Genomic DNA, 24,836 nt, shown 5'->3' on the forward strand with positions numbered 1-24,836 from the left:
GTCAAGGCAGGTATTGGAGGCTTCCCCCCCTCCCAGATCTGGTGACACAAGGAGAGCTGAGACACCACGATCTGAGGAGATTCAATCTGACAGCCTGGAGGTTGACCAGTCCCTATTAAGGAATAGAGGACTGTCTCAAGGCGTCCTAAGGACTTTAGCCAGCGCCAGAGCCACCTCGACCAATAAGAATTACCGTAGAATCGGTAATATTTTCCAGGCCTGGTGCACGGATCACGAAGTGGACTCCTCCGATCCCCCTGTGAGGGCGATCCTGGATTTCCTTCAGGATGGCGTAGACAGAGGGCTTGCAGCTTCTACCCTGAAGGTACATGTAGCCGCTTTGTCCGCCTATCTGGGGAGGCGGTTGTCTCAGGATCCTTTAGTGAGCACCTTTATCAAAGGGGCAACTAGGCTGAGACCAGCAGTTTCTGCTCCTGTCCACCAATGGGACCTCAACAAGGTCCTAACGGCACTTTGTGTTGCTCCATTCGAACCTCTGGAGGAGGTGGATCTAAAGTGGCTGACCTATAAGGTATCTTTTCTCCTCGCTATCACCTCGGCAAAAAGAGTAGGGGAGCTTCAAGCACTCTCATCTGAAGCTCCTTACATTGCCTTCTTTGAAGACCGTGTTCAGTTGAGATTTCTGCCAGCATTCAGGCCGAAAGTTTCTTCTAGGGCGAACGTGAGTCAGCTCATTTGCTTGCCAACCTTTTTTCCCATGCCCACTTCCCCTGAGGAGGAGAAGTGGCATACCCTAGATTTAGTCCGGAACCTGCAGATTTATCTTCAGCGCACATGCGCTTTCAGGAGATCTGAGAACTTGTTAATAAATTATGTAGGTGGCCATAGAGGCCGCAAGGCTTCTAAGGCCACCATCTCTCGCTGGGTAAAGGAAGCAATCAAGTTGGCGTTTGTGAGTCAGAACTTACCTCCGCCGACCGTCCTAAAGGCCCACTCGACGCGGGCAGTCTCGACCTCTTGGGCAGAAGTCAAGGCTCTCACCTTGGACCAAATTTGTGCGGCAGCATCCTGATCTTCAGAGTTGACCTTTGTGAAGCACTACCGACTTGATCGGTATGGCTCAGAAGCTACTGCCTTCGGGCGCACTGTATTACATTCGGCTTGTGTTTAATCTCCCACCCTTATGGGGATTACTTGCTATTTCCCCACATTGTGCCGCTGGTAAGGACGACAGGGAACGAAGGATTATGTAGATAATCTTGTTTCCCTTAGTCCTAACAGCGGCACAAGGATCCCCCCCCTATTGTTGTTTATTTTGGAATGTATGTATTATTACTTGTTATTTACGCACAGGGGGGAGGTATCTGTGCCCTCTTAAAGGGAACAAGCCATGTGAAATTAGTACATGGCTAATTAAAATTCCGCCTGTCCTACCAGCACACAGGGGCACGAAATACCCCACATTGTGCCGCTGTTAGGACTAAGGGAAACAAGATTATCTACATAATCCTTCGATAAGTCTAGCAGGGGATAAGTCTCCATGCTAAGGTTAAATACCCCGCCTCAGCTCAGGATTGGATCTGAACCAACTTGTCTGCACTCAGCTCTGGATTGTTCCAGGATGCATTCAGACCAGTCTCACAATATGTTGATCTTATTAATAAAGTATGTGCTGTCTTTAAGTTACAATTTGCTGCTTTATCCATAGAGTCTTAAGAGGGCTCCAGAACACCTGGTCAAGCCTAGAACATAGAGTCCATATGTGAGACTTTGGTCTTCGGACCAGGATATGGGGAGAGTTTGACCTCATTCATTCATGTCCTCTTATGACCGAACGTCCTTCAGTGACAAAAGAACAGGCCATAGTAAACAGGACAATTGTGCAATTCTTTAGGTCATGTTATCGAGCAGGTGTGTGAATTCAGTCAGTGTTGACTTAACCTCAAACCTTGGCTCGATCCTTGTGGTTTTTTTATTTTACATAGATCCTGAATCTTTGCCTAGGTAGACGACTTCTCTATTTGCTTCTATTTTAGTAGATAAATAGACATCATAATTTTCTCAATGCTACGCTAATGGCAGTGACGTGGAAACCGCAGAGTTCTGACTGTTCCTTCAATTGTACAGAATTTTCCAAATATTTGCTGATCCCTATGTCTGATATAATTTTCTAATAATGAGTTTCATCGACTTCATAGGTCATGAAGAAATCTCCCCAGATCTCAATCTATCATGTGTGATATTGTCTGCTGAGGTGTGTTGTATAGTAAGCCACACGAGACCAGATCCTGGCCTTGGTGGAAAAAGTTTATGGTGACTTGTCAACAGAAGATGTGCTAAAATTGATTGACCGCGACCAAAGGGAACAAGAAACTTTGGCCCAGTTCCCCGACAGATTACAGGTTCTGGCTATGGTGCAGAGGAAGCAGGGGACGTATGCGGACCTCCTGGTGGGTCACCTTGTAGAAGGTTGGCATAGATGGGGCCATGTTGTGTACCAGTTAGACCAGCTAATCTAAGTCCTAGCAGCACACCACCGCACCTTCTCAGGGCACAAGACTTTTTTAGGGCTGACACAAACATTGGAACATAAAATTCCAATTGGGAATTGGTACCAAGAGGTCAAGACACTGCTAAGAACCAGGACAACTAGGTAATCCAGTACTGAAAGTCTTTGGGTTGCTCCTATCATGCTAGTGAAGAAGTAGGACCGCTCTCTGTAATTTTATGTGAACTACTGTTGCCTGCACTGAAGACTTGAGTTTTTGCAGATCAACTCTGGGCCTGACAACACCCTGGCCACCTTTCAGAGGATCAAGGAGTTATATCTGATGGAGCTGGCTCACAAAAGCTTGCCCATTTACCTAATTGACATCATCTTTTCGTCCATGTTTGATGAACACCTAGAGTGACTCAACCAAATCCTGAAAGCCCTGCAAATGTTACCATGAGAATCTTGCGTACTTGGGATATGTGATGACCAACGAAGAAGTCCAACCCATGGATTGGAAGATTCAGGTGGTCCAGCTGTGAACAGTAGCTAGTTGAAGTCCTTCTTGGGGCAGGTGGATTATTACTGGAGACTAAGGACTTTGCCAAGGTGGATGCTCCTTTGTAGGCCCTCCTGTCTGGGGCTTCCCCAAGGAGGTCAAAAAAAACTTGCTCACTGTGGATCAGACTGAACTTTCGGTGATCTGAAGAGGCTGCTGCCCCCATCTTGGCCTATAAAGAATTCACAATATCCTTCATCCTGCACATGGATGGAAGTCTAGATGGACTGTGGACAATGCCGACCCAAATACAGGATAAAGGGTGATCACGTAAGACAGTCAGTCTCTATGTGACAGCAAGAATAACCCAGATGACCAACAATGACCAACTGATAACCAACAATAACCCATTTGTTTACCTAGATATGGATAAATTGGGGGTCCTCGAGCAGCATTGGATGGTTTGGCTTAGCAAGCTTTCTTCCAGGTCACAGTACTGAGAAGGGTTTAACAATGCTACCATAATCTTGTGGTCCAATGGACGATAACAGAGTAGAGTGATGGGAGCACAAACCTTATGTAGGCCTCCTTATGGAAGAGGCATGCTCCGATTTGGGAAGCAGTGCTGGGGGAAGGTCCACACATGGTGAAGACCAGTAAGGACGTATGCTCAGCAGGCATGAGACCCTCAGATCACTACAGTGGCAAGCTAGTTCCCCATGCATGAGCAGCAAGAGGCTCTATTCTTGGGGGGTAAAGAAGTTGTGACAACAACTGGAGCATCTCACCACCTGGGAGGGGATCGTGTACCAAGATATTCTCCTGGCTTTACTGGTACCATTACCACGCCAACTTACTGAGAGTGACACTTGAGTTATACAGGGACTGTTAGAACGGCAACCTAGCCCGGGGGCAACATGCTCTGATAGGCCACGATGATGCTAGGCTTAGATACCTGGTGGCCTTGTGCAGGATTAAACTGGACTGTGTGGAGTAAACACTAACATGGCTGGTCTAATAGGAATCTATGAGGAAGTCAGGGCCCTGGTGTCCTGGTGTGATCGCTGCCGTGACAGTGAAGTATTATAAGACTGCTGACTGGATATAGACCGTTGCAGAATGTCTGCGAGACCGGGCAACTGGGACTCAGAGAATTGTGATAGACTGGGCAGAAACTGGGGCATGGTGACCAGAAGACAGAGCTCTCGATAGCAGGGTTTATATGAAGGAGAGACATTGATGCCAGATACATGGCGGGGGGTGAGAGCTCAGTGTGAGACTTAGGGCATGGTGACATAGTCTTGGCATGGTGTATGCGAGATTATCTGATACTGTACAACATTGTATTCAATGTTAAATAAATGTGCCACCTTGTTTGGTCTCTATGCCATTGTATTTATAATTAGTAAAGTTCAGCTGTTAAATTTGTTGTGGTCTGTGACTGTCTTCTTACGTAAAAGGACCATATAAGGGTTAAATGGTTTAGGAACAGAAATCCTCCTTATGTGCACAAGGAGTATACAGCAAACTACAAGGTGAGCAGGTTACAAGATGAGGTCAACCCGGGACAAGTCGGAGCCGTCTGCTAATATTAACCTTTGCAAACTGTTGTGTGTGAAGCAATAATATAGTTGTATGAATATTCTGCTTTGGCCACATAGCGTCTGAGACTGGTTGATGGGCACACTTGCACGCTCTCTCCTGAGAATGGTTGGGGGAAATTTGACGGTAGATAGTAACATTTGGGTCACAAGAACCTCAAAATGGGGTTGGCAGAATACGGACAAGCTGATGCAACCCCTAAGTACCTTCTCTAGGAAGAGGCTGAGGAAAGTCGGAGAAAGTAGCACCTCCAAAACCATGAGATGTTTGGGTGAAAGCTAGACACGGGTGAAGATTTGTTTTGTTTCAGGTTTGGTCCACAGATTTGTTTTGAGCGAAACTTGTTTGTCACAAATTAGGGCGTTTATTACACTCGGGGGTCTTGGAATATAGATGGTCATAAGTGGAGGTGCGTAGAGATGAACGAACAGTAAAATGTTCGAGATTCGATATTCGTTTCGAGTAGCCCCTCAATATTCTAATCGAATATCGAATCCTATTGTACTCTATGGGGGAAAATGCTCGTTTCAGGGGTAGGCAACGTTCTATCAAATTATACTTACCAAGTCCACGAGTGAGGGTTGGGCTGGATCCTCCGAGAAGTCTTCTCTGCGCAGTGTCCCCGCGGCGTCTTCCGGCTCTGAATTCACTCTGCCAGGCATCAGGCCTGGGCAGAGCCGACTGCGCATGAACATGTGTGTTTTTTAACTTTGGAATAAACGCTACGTTTTATAAGGACCGTGGATGTAAGCTGGAATCTTTTATTTCCATTGGATTCTTTTGCTACGTGACCCATAGCCAGTGGGGTTGAATTCCGGGCTTCCTCCGTCCTTAAGTCTATGAGACTACACAGAACTCCCAGTAAGGGTGCATTCACACTGAGTAAACGCTAGCTTATTCTGAACGTAAAACACGTTCAGAATAAGCGGCGTCTAAAGCAGCTCCATTCATTTCTATGGGAGCGGGGATACGAGCGCTCCCCATAGAAATGAATGGGCTGCTTCTTTCACTCCGTGCAGTCCCATTGAAGTGAATGGGGAGTGCCGGCGTGTACGCTCCGGCATGAGCAGAGCTTACCGTATACGCCGGCACTCCCCATTCACTTCAATGGGACTGCACGGAGTGAAAGAAGCAGCCCATTCATTTCTATGGGGAGCGCTCGTATCCCCGCTCCCATAGAAATGAATGGAGCTGCTTTAGACGCCGCTTATTCTGAACGTGTTTTACGTTCAGAATAAGCTAGCGTTTACTCAGTGTGAATGCACCCTAAGAACGCTAGATGAAGATTCAATAAGTAAGTGGGCTGCATTTTTTCTTTCTGTTTTGCGTTCAACTGTATAGCATTCTGCCAATCAATGCTGGTTCTGCATCGAACTTTTACATTCGAATAGCGAGTGGTACTCGATCAAGTACGAGTATTTCAAATACCTACTCGCTCATCTCTAGAGGTGCGGAAACATAATACACAGTTATACTTACCTTCCCTCACCTGTCCTGGGCATCCTCGCTCTGTCTGGCGCTCCCTTGGGTCTTCTTCCAGCCATCTGGGTGACATCACATGGACTGGAGTGACGACAGAGACCTGTGATCGGTTCTCACTGGTTACATGGGGTACATCAACATCGTAACTCTTTCATTTGATTGTCCATACTTGTAAGGGAAGACGGAAAGCACAGAACGGAGACCAGAACGCAGGTGTGAACCTAGCGTCAGGTTGTATATTCTATTGTCATAGTCATTGGTATTGTTGCTGAATAGTTGGTGATTGGGCAGGGCGTGGGTGCTACATCCAGGCCTGGTGTGGACATAAGAGGATGGGTTTCCGTTAACATAAGAATAGAGCGTGCACTAGTTCATTTGCCTAAATAAGCTATACCTGGCTTTACCTGCATTTAAGGAAGGCGCTACCTCTGCAGGGTTTACTTCCATGCCTTTGCTTTATGGTGGTGTGCAGTACGACAGAAGTGTGTGGTTATTTGTAGTACATGGAGAAGGTAAGTCAGGGTATATATATTTGCATTCTTTTGCTATGACCCCCCCACCTGCTAATTTATTTTGAAGAGTTTAATTTAGTTTTTTGGTTTATTGTTTTTGGTATATTTTTTTTACTGAATAGTGGCTGGGGATGGGTGTTAATGCCAGAGAGTGGGTGTAATAGGTTGTGCTTACTCTGCCCTTGTGGGATTCTTAGTACTACCATTTCCAGCAGCCCAAGCCTGTTGGTTATTTCAGTGAGTGTGAGTTTCTTGAAGAACCAGAGGGCTCACCTGCAAACTTCCTTCTGTCAATCCCTCAGTTGTATGTTTCGTGATCTGCTGTTAGGATGCTTGCTGTCCTTCTGTCTGCCTGACTACAGTCTGCTTGGTATTGCTGTATGGACATGTATGTCTTTCTACTATATACTGTATGTATGATATTGTGTGGATGCCTATGTCCTTCTGCCACATATTGATGTGTGAATGCGTATGTCCTTCTGCCATGTTTGCCTCTCTGTGGCTTTGTGGTCAGATATGACTTCTGCTATGCTTGTGCTTCTGATACTTGTGACTTTTGAACCTTTTGCTATGAATGTTTGGCCTATAACCCCCACCTGGAGACGCTGAGAGGAATCACACGCAAATTACATCCACTACTGCAAAAAGACCACCGTCTAAAATCCATACTTCCAGACCCCCCTCTCCTGTGCTACAGACAGCCACCAAACCTCAGGAATATGGTTGTTAGCAGCTCACTGTCACCTCCAACTAACACAGGAACATTTCCATGCGGACAGAAAAGGTGCAAAACCTGCCCTCACATACTGACCACTGACAGGATAGAGATACCAAACTCTACAGAAAATATCAAATACCAGGTCCGTTCACCTGTAACACACCTAATGTAGTGTATTTGATAATGTGCACCAAATGTCCCCTGAAAATCTGTATGTTGGAGAGACCGGACAGCAGCTTAGAATGCGTATGAATTCACATCGCCATACAATTGGAGAACGAAGAATGGACCTTCCCGTATCAAAACATTTCTGCCAGGAAGATCATAATATCACCAATGACATGAAAATTTTGGTTATAAGAGGGAATTTCAAATCAAAGAAAGAATGACGGATTTATGAGTAAATTTATGACCCTGCTTCAAACACTGGAAAAGGGGTTAATCTGTCACATGGTTTTATGGCATTTTACAGAAATCACTGACCTGAGAACTGATAAGAACCTGGAATTGTTTGCATTGTTTCTACCAATTACTAATAACCCTCTACCCCCCCTTCCTCCTAGAATTCTATCCCTATGTGCCCTCTCTGTATATAAATATGCTCCTTCATAAATGGTTTTAAATTTACTTGAGAAAGGAACCTAGAGTTCCGAAACGTTGTAATCTGTCATCATTATTAGTTAGCCATTATAAAGGTATCAACTACTGAAGACTATCAAGTTTTTTGTTTTTTTATATTTCCTACACACTGGCTAACACGGTACGAGAACAAACATTTTCCTTATACTCTTTGGCCTATAGTAAAGATCGGAAGGAACGTCAGGAAATATTATTTCACAGAAAGAGTAGTTGAGATTTGGAATAAACTTCCAGCATAGTGATTGGGAAATCTTCAGATGGCCGCTTGGATACTTTATTGTTCTCTGCGTATTTGTGCCCCATTTCTTGCACAACCTGGTGCCTGCAGGGAAGGGCGGATCATACCAGGAATTTCATTGTCAGGAATTTAGCATTCAATATCCTATAGGGAGATCAAAAAGCAGTGTCGGTGCTCTCGGACAACTAGAAAGAAACCCTAGATTCCGTGGCAGCCAAGCCGTACAGATTGTGAACAAGTCTAGACTAAAAGCTGGAATAAAACTCTACTTTGACAGTATCATTCATAGCGATATCTATCCAGTGAGGATACCTGATAACACAGAAGTAGGTACCATGGTGTTGCAGCCAATGGAGTCTTTCATGTAATACTTGTAATAAGGATATGTGCTATGAAGATATCTTCGCTGTGATAGTCATCTGCAGACAGGAAGACTGTGACCATGAAAAGATGAACAGGGACAAAACAAAATTTAGTTGGTGTTTAAGGGACCAAAGTCTGAAAATATTGCCTTCTATCAGGATTCTCAGGATGTATTCTTACTACTTTACCACTTCTCACTACTGTTGCTTTATGGCTGCCAACAAGTGAAGCTTTCACTCTCTCTCCAGCTAATCAGAGCTCTTAGATACTGGAACAATCAGCAGCTGAGGAGGGATATCTAAAGTCTGTTCAGAGCTTCCCATACATCTCCTATTAATTCATTGCTACTACCTAGGTTCCTGTGCTCTGTTGGTTTGCTGTACACCTGACCTTGGCTTGTTTACTGGTGTATTCGCTTGCTTGGTGATTTGGCTTTGACTGTTAACTCTTGGACTTGACCTCAGCTCAGACATGTTTATTCCTTTGGTTCTGATTTGGATGACACTCTGTTGTCCTGGTTTGACCTACCTTATGGGTTTCTTCTGTATTTTTCTGGTTTGATTCTAATCTGTAGTTGCACCTATGTTATTACACTAGCTACTGTCTGATATAATCTGCGGCAAGGTCTGGCCAAGACAAATCAGCCTCACAGTAGGCTTTGGTGAAGATTCCTGGGTAGTCTTAGACTCTATTTTGCCTGAGCAGTGTGACATTTAGGTAGCGGTCGTTTGGTCTACTGCTGTCTGTTCTCTGTCAGTTTCTGCATTTTTTGAGACAATATCATCACCCCCAGTTTGAATACAAGGCAAGAAGTATCCTTGGGTCTTTGGGTTTGCAAGCATAAATCCGGCATGGCTAAGCAAGGTCCATATGAGAGGATTGACCATGTCTGAAAGAGCTTGACAACCCACATAGAACCATGAACTTTTTTAACATCTTTCAAGTAGACCTCAACTTTCAAGGACAAGTTCAGTCGTGAAAGCATGAAGGTGAAAGGGACAGACTTCCAATGTCATGCTTTCACGACTGGACTTGTCCTTAAAAGTTGATGTCTACTTGAAAGATGTTAAGAGAGATCATGGTTCTGTGCAGACTGTCAACTCTTTCAGACATGGTCAGTTTTATCTTATCCATCCAGCAAGGTACCCCAGTTCAAAACTGCTGTCAAAAGTTGGAAACTCATGGTCAATGATTCGTCTACCACCACAGTCTTTACTCTACCAGACTGTAGGATGGTCAAGTGTGGTCCATTATTCTAGAAGACCACCAAACCAACGGGGATGTTCTTTCCAACACTTCAGACAAGACTGAACAATGTGTATGATGGTCCAAGGCATGTAATATGTGACTATTACATGCCTAAGAAACAGTCCATGGGCCACCATTGAAGAGCATTTGAGCTAAGGTATAATGTTTCTACACATCAAACCCCTCAGTTTCTAGAAACCTTTTGTGCTTGTCAAAATTATATATGGATTATGTAAAATTAAGGTAAATGTCAACTCACCTTCATGTAAAGTGTTGTCTCTCAATAGGATCCATAAAGGGGGTCAGTTATCAAGGTCGGGTAAAGCTTTTCTTATCATTCCTTAGCATTTTCTTTGACGTGAATTTTGATCTCTCTGCAGGTATCTTGGATCTTCACTTTCTAAGGGCAACATGAGTGGCCGTACCAGCTTGAGGAAATTTTCCATCTTACCTCTGATGGTTCTTATGTTTTTTTTTGGATACTTACTGAACAATGAAAGACGCATAGAACTTATTAACAAATGTAGTCACAATTCTGTGAAATTGCAAGAAAGGAAAAAACCTGTGAACAACAACACTTACCCGGCTTTCCGACACCCCCTGGCTCCTCCGTACCCATATCCATACAAGTTCCTCATCAACCAACCAGACAAATGCAAGAACCGGAAGCCTTTCCTTGTTATAATGGTGCTTGTACAGAGCCATGATGTGGAGACTAGACATACGATCCGGGAAACATGGGGTAACGAAAGTATTTATGATGTGGATGTGGTCAGGATTTTTTTGATGGGTCTACCTTTGCTTATTCCTGATCGAATCCAAGCTGTTCTGGAGTTGGAAAGTGAGGCCTTTGGGGACATCATCCAACAAGACTTCATGGACACCTATTACAACTTGACATTGAAAACCTTGATGGGTATGGAATGGGTGACCAAATTCTGTTCTTCTGCCAGCTATGTCGTGAAGGCAGACGTAGACATATTTTTGAATGTAGACTACTTGGTCCATCAGCTACTTCATCCAGATTTACCGGTGCGTAACAATTACTTCACAGGAGACATAAAGGCCAAGACTGGAGCTCTGAGGAACAAGGCTTATAAGTGGTACATGCCTAAGGAGATCTATCCAAATAAAACCTACCCACCCTATTGCACGGGTCCTGGATATGTCTTTTCAGGGGATATGGCAAAAAAAATCTATGATGTGGCCCAAGAAATTAGGGTCATCCCCATGGAAGATGCTTTTATGGGAATTTGCCTGTATGAGCTCCATATCAATCTCACTAGGTCCCCTGGAGGTTTATTTCATATTGAAAAAATCGATTATGACCCTTGTGTTTTTAGGGAACTTATCACAGCTCACCATTATTCTATGAATGAGCTGCGGACTATTTGGAAAGACTTTTTGGCTAAGAAATCTCACTGTTGACATCGTTAATGTAAAAGACTATTTTATGGAAACGGTAATGAGAGACTTTATTTAAGGAAGCTAAAATGAGGACTTTTTCTAGAACAATCACCTGGGGTTGGACAATTGGTTTCCAATGCTCTATTATTTAGCTACAGTAAATCAACAAGTTTTTTGGGCCTTCAAATTCATTGAAATCAAAAGACGTTCAGCATCTTGACCCCCATGATCAGCTGGCAACAAGCAGTGAATTCCACTAAGGGGCATGTCAGTGACAGCAATGACTACACCACCAGTAACTTGGCCAGGTTGGAGTCAAACTTTCAGACCAGCTGGATGACTCAGGGCCGATTGCAGATACTTTATGGAAGATAACTGACATTGGCATAGAAGAAGAGGAGAAGAAGTAGATAGAGATGATAATGAATAATAGTAATAATAATATCAGTAATAGAATCATCATCGGATTCCATAATATCATTATCTTCTACTTTTTTGAGACCCATCAAGGCAATCAGATTCCTCTATTGTCTCACAATTCCAAAAAACAGATTTTGCCCCTACCAAGACTACCAGTAGTACGCTCCCTGCTACTAATACCTCCACCCATAACTCATGTCTTTAGCCTCTACCTCCTCTATCTCCAAAAAAACACTGGTAGTTCTCATTCAACTCATCAAAAGGAGGAAGAAGAGGAAGTCTAGGACTATGAGGAATCTCTTTCTCTAAGATACTGTATGTGTCAGTGAAGAAGACATGGTTTACAGTACAGAAAGACAGCATGGTGAGGAAGGAAACAGAGAACCTTGATTCAATATTTGGGGTTCACTGTTTTCTAAACCATTTTTATTCTCAGGAAGTACAACAACACTACAACTACTGGTCGGTGCTGTGAAGACTAGAGGTAGTGTTGCTGCTGACATCCACATTCTTATCGTTAGTAGTATTACTTTTACAAGTGTTTTCTCCTTTCCCCTTTTCTCTTGTCCTCTGCCCTGTTTTTTTCTAGTAATTTTACTGTACATTGCTTAATTATGATAGTAATTGGCAACAATTCAGACACTGTTTATTTTTAATTGTTTCCAAAAAATAAAGACACCTTTTTCAAGAAAAATAGCAAAGCAATAAAGGGTCAACAACAACAAAAAACTTAACCAAAGGATTTTTTTTAGATTTGCGCAGACAGAATCAGCACTTTTCTGTTAAAACATCAATTTGTATATATTTAATGACAAAATACCCTAACATAAGATTTTTCATTTTTAAGATTTCTTTTTTATCAATAAAATGTATGTTTAAACACTCTGTAAGCTCCCTACCTGTATGCTCTTATTGAATTTTATAAGTTTTTACAAAATAACAAGAACCAAAAAACCCACACAATAATCAGAACAATGTGACAAAACAGATGTCAAATAAGAACCATCACTAGGGTTGAGCCGATCTTGAGATTTCAGGATCGTTTTTAAAATCCGATTTCCGATCATTTTCCATCTGAACCCGATCCTGATCCCATTTCCGATCCTAATGCAAGTCAATGGGATTTTTTAATGATCGAAGAGATGGAGTCCAAAAATTGAACGCTTCAATTTTTGGACCCCATGCTGTGTAGTGATTAAAAAATCCCCCGGCTACTTATTCCCCCCTACTTACCTGCGCAGAATTGCTGCCGCTCCCTGTTGTTCTCGCTCCTCTTCTCTATAATTCACATGCCTGCAGAGCGCCGGGCGGGGAGATGTGAGTACATCACTCAGAAGGCAGGTTCTGCCTCAAAATCAGCTCAAAATTTCCTCTGGATTTGCCTCCCATTACACACACAAGCTATCTATCCCTCCCCCAGAATGAAACCTTAGGTCCTAAGGATAGGCCAAAAATAAAATAAGTGTAATACAAAGGTTGTTATCTATTTGGTGGAGTGTATTACATCCACTACGTATTCCTACAAGACATACAGTATATCAGATTACAGTAATCCACATGCTCTTAAAGAGAACCTTTCACCACCTTCACAAATTCCAGCTCTTTACACTGTTCTGTAGACCCCGCTCCACTGATTATGGCATAGCTAGAATTTTTTCTCTAGCCCCAGCCATGCCTGAGCAATCAGTGCTATTAGTTTCAGCACCCAATATGCTAATTAGGATCTATTCTGTCAGGTGGGCAGTCCTGAGCTGGAGTAAACAGTCTGGGACCACCCACCTGACATTTGAGAGTCTAGTTACCATATTGGATGCTGAAACTAATGATTGCTCAGGAATGGTGGGGGCTAGATAAAAAAATTCCAACTGTGCTGGAATCAGTGGAGCAGGGGTAATTTAGAGAAGAAAATTATATAATTAATTATATAGGTTTCTCCTTGTTGTGGGGGTGACATTTGCTTAGTATTTTCACTTACTATTACTGCTCATGGTTGTTCCCATTTCCCTCCAGTAGAGGTCGGAGTCGCTCAGGGCTGATGTGCAGGTCAGTGCAGTTGAATGAATGTGGAAACTTATTAGATATGAAGGAACCTCATAAGATTTGTTTCCGTAAACATTTGTGGGATCCTCCGCCTGTTTAGTTATGGGCTGAGCTTGTTCGGCACAAAGTGGGTGTGCTATTACTATACTATGGCGTGGATTGTAACACCATACAAGTAATATGTCTACTGTGCATCTTTAGGTCCTAGTCCTGTCCGTTTCCCTGGCTGGTCCCTGATTGTTCTATCCTCTTCCGGGTGGATCTTTCCTCCCAGCAACGGTTCCATCCCACTAAATAGACTCATTTGCTAACAATCTTTTACGTATTTGTTGGTGTTGTGTAAGTTTACAATACACTGCGCTGCTCTGTAAAGGATTATAATACTGGGGTGAGTTACTGCATATGGGGCTTGCAGCCACTCTCGTAATTTCTATAGTCTCACCTTAAATAGCCTTCACTTTTGCAGTATACTTAGGCTTGAGAAAGGCGACGGTTCCTTGCCGAAACACATTGCCATTATCTAATATTTTTTATGTCATTTTATACATTTTTTATTGTATCTGATCAGGTGGGATATCCAGCCAGCAATGTCAGTAAGGAACAAGCAAGAACGGGCCAAGAAACAAAGTAAAATCAGATTTAAAGGGATTCTACCATTAAACCCCTTTTTATTGTAGATAAGACGTTGGAATAGCCTTTAGAAAGGCTATTCGTCTCTTACCCTTAGATGTGATCTCTGCCGCGCCGTTCCTTAGAAATACCGGTTTCTACCGGTATGCAAATTGGTTCTCTTGCAGCGATGGGGGCGGGCCCCAGCACTGGAAATGCGATGGGGGCGTCCCCACTGCTGCTCGAGAACACGATCCTGCGACGCCTCTATCTTCTGCTGGATCCTCCCCTTCTTTCCTCGTCTTTCTTCGGCGTCACCTCCGACGCCTGCGCAGTTGGCTCTGCCAGTGAGACACTAGTAGAGCCAACTGCGCATGCGCGCAATTGCGGTCTTGGACTTTCTAAAGGCTATTCTGACGTCTTATCCACAAAAAAAGGGTTTTAATGGTAGAATCCCTTTAAGGAGCAGTTCACACTGCCGTTACTAATGTCCGTCTTCGGTTTACTCCTTATTGCCGCCTCCAGGTTGTGCTGTAGCCGATGCTGAAGAACGCCGGGACATTGTACGTAACATCCTTGCGTTCTTCAGCCTTGTGACGTAAGGGCTAGTTCACACGTGAACTGCCCGCACAGGTTTTGACACCAAGAGAGACGCAGCGAGTCGCGACTCTCTCTGGTCAAAACCCGCCTGTCGCGACCATCGCAGTCGCGGCTTACCCTCCGCTGTCGGCTCAAATGAATGAGCCGACATAGGAGAGTGCTGCCGGGGGCGGAAGCCGCCTGAAGATAGGGCAGGTCGCTTCTTTTTTCCGCTAGCAGCAGCCCGCCGCTAGCGGAAAAAAGAAGCCTGGCGGTCTGCATAGGCCACCATTGTAAGGGGCGGATTTTGAAGCGAAATCCGCTGTCAAAATCCGCCCCTTTGCCCCTGTGTGAACGAGCCCTAAATGTACACCGCCTAGAGGAGGCAGCAGAATAAAAGCTGTTAGCAGCTGCTTAATGCAATAACACTAAATGTAACTGACGATTAAAAAAACAAACCCCATGGAGGTGACCCTAAAATGTGTTCTCTACAGCAAAGTCACAACCATCCCTGTAAACAATGGGGGGGGGACAAGAAAAATATCTATAAGAACAATTGAGGGAGATTTCGCTTCTCCAATCGTGAATGTCACCGCCCTTCACATTACATATCCCGAGAGAACTCTACAGGTAACAAGCAGGAGTGTAACGCCAACTGTCTGGTGGGAAGGGGTTAATCCCTCTTCTTCCTCAGCCAGGTGCCTTCTATTTGGTTGTACCGCGTGTGCCTTCCATATCTGATTATTCTGGATTGTTCTATATTGATCTTTGACTTGTTACTGGAAATCTGCTTCTTTCCTGATTTTGGCTTTGACTTTACCTCTCGGACATGTTCACTCTCCAGATTCATCCTCCGGGGTTTGATCTGCTTTGTAAGTTTATTGTGGGTTCTGGTTAGACTTAAGTTTGGAGAATTTATTTCTTATAGCAGGTTCTATGGTGATGGACCCCGAATTGGGACATTTGGGTGCCTAGGATCTCTCTGTGCTGTGTAAGATCTAAGCTGCTCTCTGTTCTCAGCCAGTTTGTGCAATTTCTGATTGTTGCTCCACATTTACTATCATAACAGTATGTTGGTCTTATTCCTCACCTAATACCTGCTTCTACCAATTATCTGTATTAGTCTTCTCTTTCCAATACACCATGGTAGACTGCTGTGGTCTTATGAAAAGTGCTTGAACGGTGGTACAGGTCCTGACATAGTATGAAACAGTATAGGACCAATATTTGTTCCCTTGTTATACCCCTCTCATGTCTGTTCACCTACCATATTCTAGTCCCTAAAAATTTCTCTCGCTCTAAGATTTCAACATGATGATACCTACAATATTGTCTTGTGCCTCTAGAGGGCAGTAATGAGCTTATAAGCCACTACTTACATCTTCCCATCCGAGATCTGTAGAGATAACTTGGAGTAGGTCAAGGTAAATTTTCTCTCAGGGCACGTGTTTTTCAGGAATGTAAGAAATGTCTACTTGGTGTCATCTCCAGTCTAGATAAGGAAAACGTCATCTATTTACCAATCTACTGAGAACGCGGAAGGGATTAGACCTATAGATAGTGATTTCCCACGGGCAGGACAGCAGGGACTTAATGAAGAGTTTGACTCTTACATCAAAGAGAGGGGGCGAGATGGTGAATCCCACTGATTGGATCTTGGTATTTATTAATGAAGTGGCCAACAAAAAATTAATTTCATAGTTTGTGACACAACACAGTGACTGCACCAGCAGAATAGTGAGTGCAGCTCTGGAGTATAATACAGGATAAGTAATGTAATGTATGTACACAGTGACTGCACCAGCAGAATAGTGAGTGCAGCTCTGGAGTATAATACAGGATAAGTAATGTATGTATGTACACAGTGACTGCACCAGCAGAATAGTGAGCGCAGCTCTGGAGTATAATACAGGATAAGTAATGTAATGTATGTACACAGTGACTGCACCAGCAGAATAGTGAGCGCAGCTCTGGAGTATAATACAGGATAAGTAATGTAATGTATGTACACAGTGACTGTACCAGCAGAATAGTGAGCGCAGCTCTGGAGTATAACACAGGATAAGTAATGTAATGTATGTACACAGTGACTGCAGCAGCAGAATAGTGAGCGCAGCTCTGGAATATAATACAGGATAAGTAATGTAATGTATGTGCACAGTGACTGCACCAGCAGAATAGTGAGTGCAGCTCTGGAGTATAATACAGGATAAGTAATGTAATGTATGTACACAGTGACTGCACCAGCAGAATAGTGAGCGCAGCTCTGGAGTATAATACAGGATAAGTAATGTATGTATGTACACAGTGACTGCACCAGCAGAATAGTGAGTGCAGCTCTGGAGTATAATACAGGATAAGTAATGTAATGTATGTACACAGTGACTGCACCAGCAGAATAGTGAGCGCAGCTCTGGAGTATAATACAGGATAAGTAATGTATGTATGTACACAGTGACTGTACCAGCAGAATAGTGAGCGCAGCTCTGGAGTATAATACAGGATAAGTAATGTAATGTATGTACACAGTGACTGCACCAGCAGAATAGTGAGCGCAGCTCTGGAATATAATACAGGATAAGTAATGTAATGTATGTGCACAGTGACTGCACCAGCAGAATAGTGAGCGCAGCTCTGGAGTATAATACAGGATAAGTAATGTAATGTATGTACACAGTGACTGCACCACCAGAATAGTGAGCACAGCTCTGGAGTATAATACAGGATAAGTAATGTAATGTATGTACACAGTGACTGTACCAGCAGAATAGTGAGCGCAGCTCTGGAATATAATACAGGATAAGTAATGTAATGTATGTACACAGTGACTGCACCACCAGAATAGTGAGCGCAGCTCTGGAATATAATACAGGATAAGTAATGTAATGTATGTACACAGTGACTGCACCAGCAGAATAGTGAGCGCAGCTCTGGAATATAATACAGGATAAGTAATGTAATGTATGTACACAGTGACTGCACCAGCAGAATAGTGAGCGCAGCTCTGGAATATAATACAGGATAAGTAATGTAATGTATGTGCACAGTGACTGCACCAGCAGAATAGTGAGTGCAGCTCTGGAGTATAATACAGGATAAGTAATGTAATGTATGTACACAGTGACTGCACCAGCAGAAGAGTGAGCGCAGCTCTGGAGTATAATACAGGATAAGTAATGTAATGTATGTACACAGTGACTGCACCAGCAGAATAGTGAGCACAGCTTCGGAGTATAATACAGGATAAGTAATGTAATGTATGTACACAGTGACTGTACCAGCAGAATAGTGAGCGCAGCTCTGGAGTATAATACAGGATAAGTAATGTAATGTATGTACACAGTGACAGCACCAGCAGAATAGTGAGCGCAGCTCTGGAGTATAATACAGGATAAGTAATGTAATGTATGTACACAGTGACAGCACCAGCAGAATAGTGAGCGCAGCTCTGGAGTATAATACAGGATAAGTAATGTAATGTATGTACACAGTGACTGCACCAGTAGAATAGTGAGTGCAGCTCTGGAGTATAATACAGGATAAGTAATGTAATGTATGTACACAGTGACTGCACCAGCAGAATAGTGAGTGCTGCTCTGGAGTATAATACAGGATAAGTAATGTAATGTATGTACACAGTGACTGCACCAGTAGAATAGTGAGTGCAGCTCTGGAGTATAATACAGGATAAGTAATGTATTGTATGTACACAGTGACTGCACCAGCAGAATAGTGAGCGCTGCTCTGGAGTATAATACAGGATAAGTAATGTAATGGATATACACAGTGACTGCACCCAGGGCCGCCGATAGGCCAGTACTACTGGTACTGGCGTCAGGGGCCCGGCCAAATTGAAAAATGGGGGGGGCCCGGTTTTGGCCCGCCACCGTGTGCCGGCCCCCTGGCGCCCGTAGCAGTCATTGTATGTCCTATTTCAACTCAGATCTGCATCCAGAGGATGCAGATCTGAGTTGAAGACATACGCGGCTGAAGCACAGGTCAGCTCCTCGCTTCATCCATCGCGTCTACAAGCCAGTATCCGGCGGCGAAGCGAGGAGCTGACATAGGTCAGCTCCTTGCTTCGCCGCTGCGCGCCTCTCTCGCTGTCACATATGCGGCTGAAGGAAGGAGCTGACCTGTGTCAGCTCCTCGCTTCGCCGCCTCCGCTACTGGCTTGTAGACGCGATGTGATGATGTCACATCGCGTCTATAACTGTGCGCCAGTGAGAGAGAGGTGCACAGAGAGCTGCGAGGGAACGAAGGAGAAGGTAAGTCAGTCAGTGTAATGTGGAACGTGAAACTGGGGGCAGAGAGAGGACGGCATGACACTGGGGGCAGAGATGGAGGGACATGAATATGGGGGCAGAGATGGAGAGGACGGCATGACAATGGGGCAGAGATGGAGGGACATGAATATGGGGGCAGAGATGGAGAGGACGGCATGACAATGGGGCAGAGATGGAGGGACATGAATATGGGGCAGAGATGGAGGGGACATGAATATGGGGGCAGAGATGGAGAGGACGGCATGACAATGGGGGCAGAGATGGAGGGGACATGAATATGGGGGCAGAGATGGGGAGGACGGTATGACAATGGGGGCAGAGATGGAGGGACATGAATATGGGGGCAGAGATGGAGGGGACATGAATATGGGGGCAGAGATGGAGGGGACATGAATATGGGGGCAGAGATGGAGGGGACATGAATACAGGGGCAGAGATGGAGGGGACATGAATATGGGGGCAGAGATGGAGGGGACATGAATATGGGGGCAGAGATGGAGGGGACATGAATATGGGGGCAGAGATGGAGGGCATGAATCTGGGGGTAGAGATGGAGGGGACATGAAACTGGGGCAGAGATGGAGGGGGGGAACATGAAACTGGGGGCAGAAATGGATGGGCAGACATGAATCTGGGGGCAGAGATTGGGTGGGAGACATGAAACTGGGGGCAGATGAAGGGTGTATATGAAGCTGGGGGAGAGATAGAGGGGGGACATATAATGTATGGGTGACTGTAGGAGGATTATACTGTGTGCGGGCACATGAAAAATTAATGAGAATGGGTGGAGTCAACATAACGGTGGGTGGGGCTAAATTTGCCGCGGCGCGCAAAGCGCGCCTCACATTTTGTCCCTCTTTTGGTTCTTCAAAAGTTGGGAGGTATGGGTACAGGGGGCAGTGGAAAGATGTTAGAAGGTGGACGGGGGGGGGGGGGAAGGGGGATTGTTGGGGCATCGGGTGTGCGGCACTGCGGAGAGGGAACTGGGGCCTGATTAAGCCTTGTAAAGCTGCTAAATAAAGGTAAATGTAATACAGAATTGGTATGTCGCAAAATAAAGTAGTTTTAAAATGGCGGCAGCGGGGGGGGGGGGGGGGGGCAAAATTCCTGATGGCAGCCCTGACTGCACCAGCAGAATAGTGAGCTCAGCTCTGGAGTATAATACAGGATGTAATGATATTGTCTACTTGATTGCATGGAAAGAAGTTGCTGGATGATTTGCTGACAATTATTGGTGGATTTGTTAGTCCTAGATCCTCCATGTTAGTATATTAGCTATGAGTAGAATATTCTCACTCACTAGTGACAGAATTATCTGCTTCCTCTATGTGTCTATATACTGCCCTAGTCAAGGTGTTTTCTGCTCTGTATATTTGGGGTCTTTGGGTCCCATATTATGACCTCTTTCATTCTTAAATTTTATAGCATTTGAGGTTCCGTGTTGGTTTCTCGCAGTGACCACTAGGGGGAGGCAGAAATAAATTTGTAATTGCTTCCGTCATAATCTTTAGGGCTAGTTCACACGGGGACATGGACGCTGATTTTGACAGCTGATTTCGCGGCCAAATCAGCCTCCATAAAATGTAGCCCTATGTGAATTGCTAGCTTTTTTTTTTCTGCTAGCTTTTTTTATTGCTAGCTTTTTTTGCTAGCAGAAAAAGAAGCAACATGACCTTTCTTCAGGCGTTTAACGCCTGAAAAAATGAATAGGAGTCTATGGGGCACTGAAAAAACCGCTAGCGGTTTTTGGTCGCTTATTTTTGCAGCTGTTTTGTCAAAAACAGCGACTGAAACCGCTAGCGGTTTTTTTTATCATGTATTTTTTGTAATGCAAAAAAAAAAGCTTCAAAAAAACAGTGACTGAAAAAGCGTCAAAAACAGTGTCAAAAACAGTGTCCAATGCAAAAAACAGTGTCCAAAAAAAGCGACGCTGAAAAATCAGTGACAAAATCAGCTAGGCTTTTTTCAGTATCTGCAATCACATTTATTATGACGACTGTTTATACAGTATTTATACACTTATTTAATAGAATTGCCCAATATCCGGTGTACACATGTAGTAACGTGAAGCCTCAAGCAGTCCCAGCTGTCAGTGTATATAGTAGCAAAGGTTGAGAAGATATACACTGATCCCTCATAACATAAAATCCAGTTTCATCCAAATCGAATTGCTCATCCCTCATAACTATATGGCGACATGTTCACCTGTCTGTCCTGTCCTAGTTCTCGGTATATATATCCTTCTGTTTTTCTGGATATTTCCAAGGTGAGTGCTGAGGATTTGAGTAGGGAAGCTTCTGAACCTGGTCCTCTCCTGGATCTCCTCATACCTCACCGACCGCACATTCAGCGTCTCCCACTTGCACACCACCTCCTCACCACGCCCTCTCTCTGTAGGTGTCCCCCAGGGCTCCGTCCTAGGACCTCTCCTGTTCTCCATCTAGACCCTTGGCCTGGGCCAACTCATAGAATCTCATGGTTTTCATTACCATTGCTATGATGATGACACCCAAATATATCTCTCTGGACCAGATATCACCTCCCTGCTGGCCAGAATTCCAGATTGTCTAGCGACCGTAGCCTCCTTCCTCTCCTCCCGATTCCTCAATCTCAGCATGAGGAAAACAGAGTTCATCATCTTCGTCTCACCTCGTACGGCTCCTCTACCTGACCCATCTATCAGAGTTAATTAAAACACACTTACCCCTGTCTCACAGGTCCTTTTTCTTGGAGTAACCCTGGACTCCGACCTTTCCTTCAAGTCACACATCCAAACCCTCAACACTCCTGCCGCCTCCAGCTCAAGAACATTCATCAAATCCGCTCCTTCCTCACTCCTGAAACCATAAAGACGCTAGTCCATGCCCTCATAATCTCCCGTTTAGACTATTGTGATACCCGTCTCGCCCCTCTCCAGTCCAGCTTAAACTGCGCTGCTCTCTTAATCCCCCCCCCCCCCCGTTCTTCATCGGCTGCTCCCCTCTGCCAGTCCCTCCACTGGTTACCCATAGCCCAGCGAATTGAGTTCAAGTTACTAACGCTAACATACAAAGCCATCCACAACCTGTCTCCATATACTGTGTTGGCCAAAAGTATTGCCCCCCCCCCCCTGCAATTCTGTCAGATAATACTCGTTGTCTTCCAGAAAATGATTCCAAGCACAAACTCTTTGGTAATATCTTCATTTATTTTGCTTACAATGAAAAAACACAAAAGAGAATGAAAAAAAAAGTCAAATCATTGATCATTTTACACAAAACGCCAAAACTGGTCCGGACAGAAGTATTGGCGCCCTCAGCCTAATACTTGGTAGCACAACCTTTAGACACAATAACTGCGCACAACCGCTTCCGGTAACCAGCAATGAGTTTCTTACAAGGCTCTGCTGGAATCTTAGACCATTCTTCTTTGGCAAACTGCTCGCGGTCCCCCCTGAGATGTGAAGGGGGCCTTCTCCAAACTGCCACCAAGAGATCTCTCCCCCTCCCCCACAGGTGTTCTATGGGATTCAGGGCTGGACTCATTGCTGCCACTTTACAAGTCTCCAGTGCTTTCTCTCACCACCATTTTCTAGTGCTGATCTGAAGTGTGTTTTGGGTCATTGTCCTGCTGGAAGACCCATGACCTCTGAGGGAGACCCAGCTTTCTCACACTGGGCCCTACATGATGCTGCACAATGTGTTGGTCGTCTTCAGACTTCATAATGCCATGCACACGGTCAAGCAGTCCAGTGCCAGAGGCAGCAAAGCAACCCCAAAACATCAGGGAACCTCCGCCATGTCTGACTGTAGGGACCGTGTTCTTTTCTTTGAAGGCCTCTTTTTTTCCTGTAAACTCTATGTTGAGGCCTTTTCCTACTTTTGTCTCATCTGACCAGAGAACATTCTTCCAGAACGGTTTTGGCTTTCTCAGGTAAGTTTTGGCAAACTCCAGCCTGGCTTTTTTATGTCTCTGGGTAAGAAGTGGGGTCTTCCTGGGTCTCCTACCATACAGTCCCTTCTCATTCAGACGCTGACGCCGGATAGTACGGGGTGACACTGTTGTACCCTCGGACTGCAGGGCAGCTTGAACTTGTTTGGATGTTAGTCGAGGTTCTTTATCCAACATCTGCACGATCTTGCATTGAAATCTCTCGTCAATTTTTCTTTTCCGTCCACATCTTTTCAACTGGCTGCAAGTGTGATTTAGTTATTGCCACCACCTGTTAGGTGCGTCAAGTAAGTAACAGGTGCAGTTAATTACACAAATTAGAGAAGCATCACATGATTTTTCAAACAGTGCCAATACAGAATTGCAGGGGTGCCAATACTCTTGGCCAACACTGTATCTCCGACCTAATCTCCCGCTACCTGCCCACATGTGCATCCCCCATACTCTGGAACTCCTTACCAAGACACATAAGACTGACCCCCACAATCACAGGATTCAAGAAGGCCCTGAAGACTCACCTATTTAGGGAGGCCTACAACCCCCAATAAAACTACTGTCACCACATCACCATCTGTGCAGCATCTCCCCCCACCTTCTGTCTCTATCCCTCTTTGCTCATAGATTGTAAGCTCTTGTGGGCAGGGCCCTCTACCCCACTGTGCCAGTCGGTCATTGTGAGTATTATATCTGTTTGTATATTTTGTCTACTGTATGTAAACCACCCAATGTACAGCACCATGGAAGTAATATAATAATGTATAGCACCATGGAAGTAATGGTGCTATATATATATATATATATATATATATATATATAAACAATAATATTGTAAAGTCTGCATACACCCAAGAATCCATGTAATCCTTCTATACAGGTGCATTGTGAGATCAGGAGGGATTTATGTAGTTCTGGTGCCAACACTAATATCTTTACAATGTGTTATTGTCAAGTGCTGTGATATATACAGGTCACATATGAATATATATGGTATCAGCTGTACAGACTTCTCTTTGATGTAATCTTTGACCTACAAAACTCAAAAGAGCATAAAATGAAGGGAGAAGAAGAATTATATTACAAGTATTTATGGTGTCAGTAGTTGGCTATGAGACAAGAAACGCCATCAATATAACTATGGCAGGTGGCCACATCACTCTTAGAGCGTTCACTGTACGTAAAATTTTATAAAAAGTTACTGTAATATTATAGGCCATAGATCATCCCCTAAACTGCTGAAAAATCTGTAATCCCTACTAAAAGTGATTGTAGAGCCGCACAATGGAGAATAGATCGGTGAGTAGGTTCCGGCATCAAATTCTATTCCGCCATTCCACAGATATAAGCCCTGTTAGTGTTGATGCAGATTAGGGTCTATTAGCCAAATAGGCGGGAACACTCTGGTTTCTCTAGGGAGTGGGATCACTTTGAGATTTATATCTTGTGGTGTTATTGCCCACTTGGCTAATAGACCGTAATTTGCATGAAAACTAGAAGGGCTTATATCTTTGGAATAGCTGAACAGATTTAAAAAATAACAAAATGCTCAGGGTAACTGCGCCGATCAGATGAGGTAAGTCATTGGATTTATGCATTTAGTGGGGAGTGTGACTTATTTGAATATAATTTAATTCCACGCAGATAAAACTTAAAACAGAACCTGTGTCTGTAATAGATAGAAGGTGTCACTATTGTAGAGGACACTCCCTTTAGTGTGGTGATTTTTCATGCTTTGTGGTTCTACAATGGAAATATGAGTTGTATTGTGTCAGTGAACACGCATGTAGGTATCATGTTTAAATCATGAAACAATAA

At 44.2% G+C, this 24,836-nt stretch overlaps 1 protein-coding gene across 1 annotated transcript; it reads left to right on the forward strand.

The window, feature by feature from the left end:
* The first annotated feature begins 10,164 nt into the window (after positions 1 to 10,164).
* On the forward strand, positions 10,165 to 11,181 carry LOC142204751 (beta-1,3-galactosyltransferase 2-like). The gene has a single exon (XM_075276070.1). It carries the CDS (start codon positions 10,165 to 10,167, stop codon positions 11,179 to 11,181), a length of 1,017 nt encoding a protein of 338 aa, XP_075132171.1.
* Positions 11,182 to 24,836: the final 13,655 nt, after the last annotated feature.

The sequence above is a fragment of the Leptodactylus fuscus genome, chromosome 5 (assembly GCF_031893055.1).
Source record: "Leptodactylus fuscus isolate aLepFus1 chromosome 5, aLepFus1.hap2, whole genome shotgun sequence".
Classification (NCBI taxonomy): domain Eukaryota; kingdom Metazoa; phylum Chordata; class Amphibia; order Anura; family Leptodactylidae; genus Leptodactylus; species Leptodactylus fuscus.

Excerpts from the sequence above, each read along its gene's own strand:
- LOC142204751 (XM_075276070.1), top strand. The coding sequence starts at position 10,165 with ATGAGTGGCCGTACCAGCTTGAGGAAATTTTCCATCTTACCTCTGATG.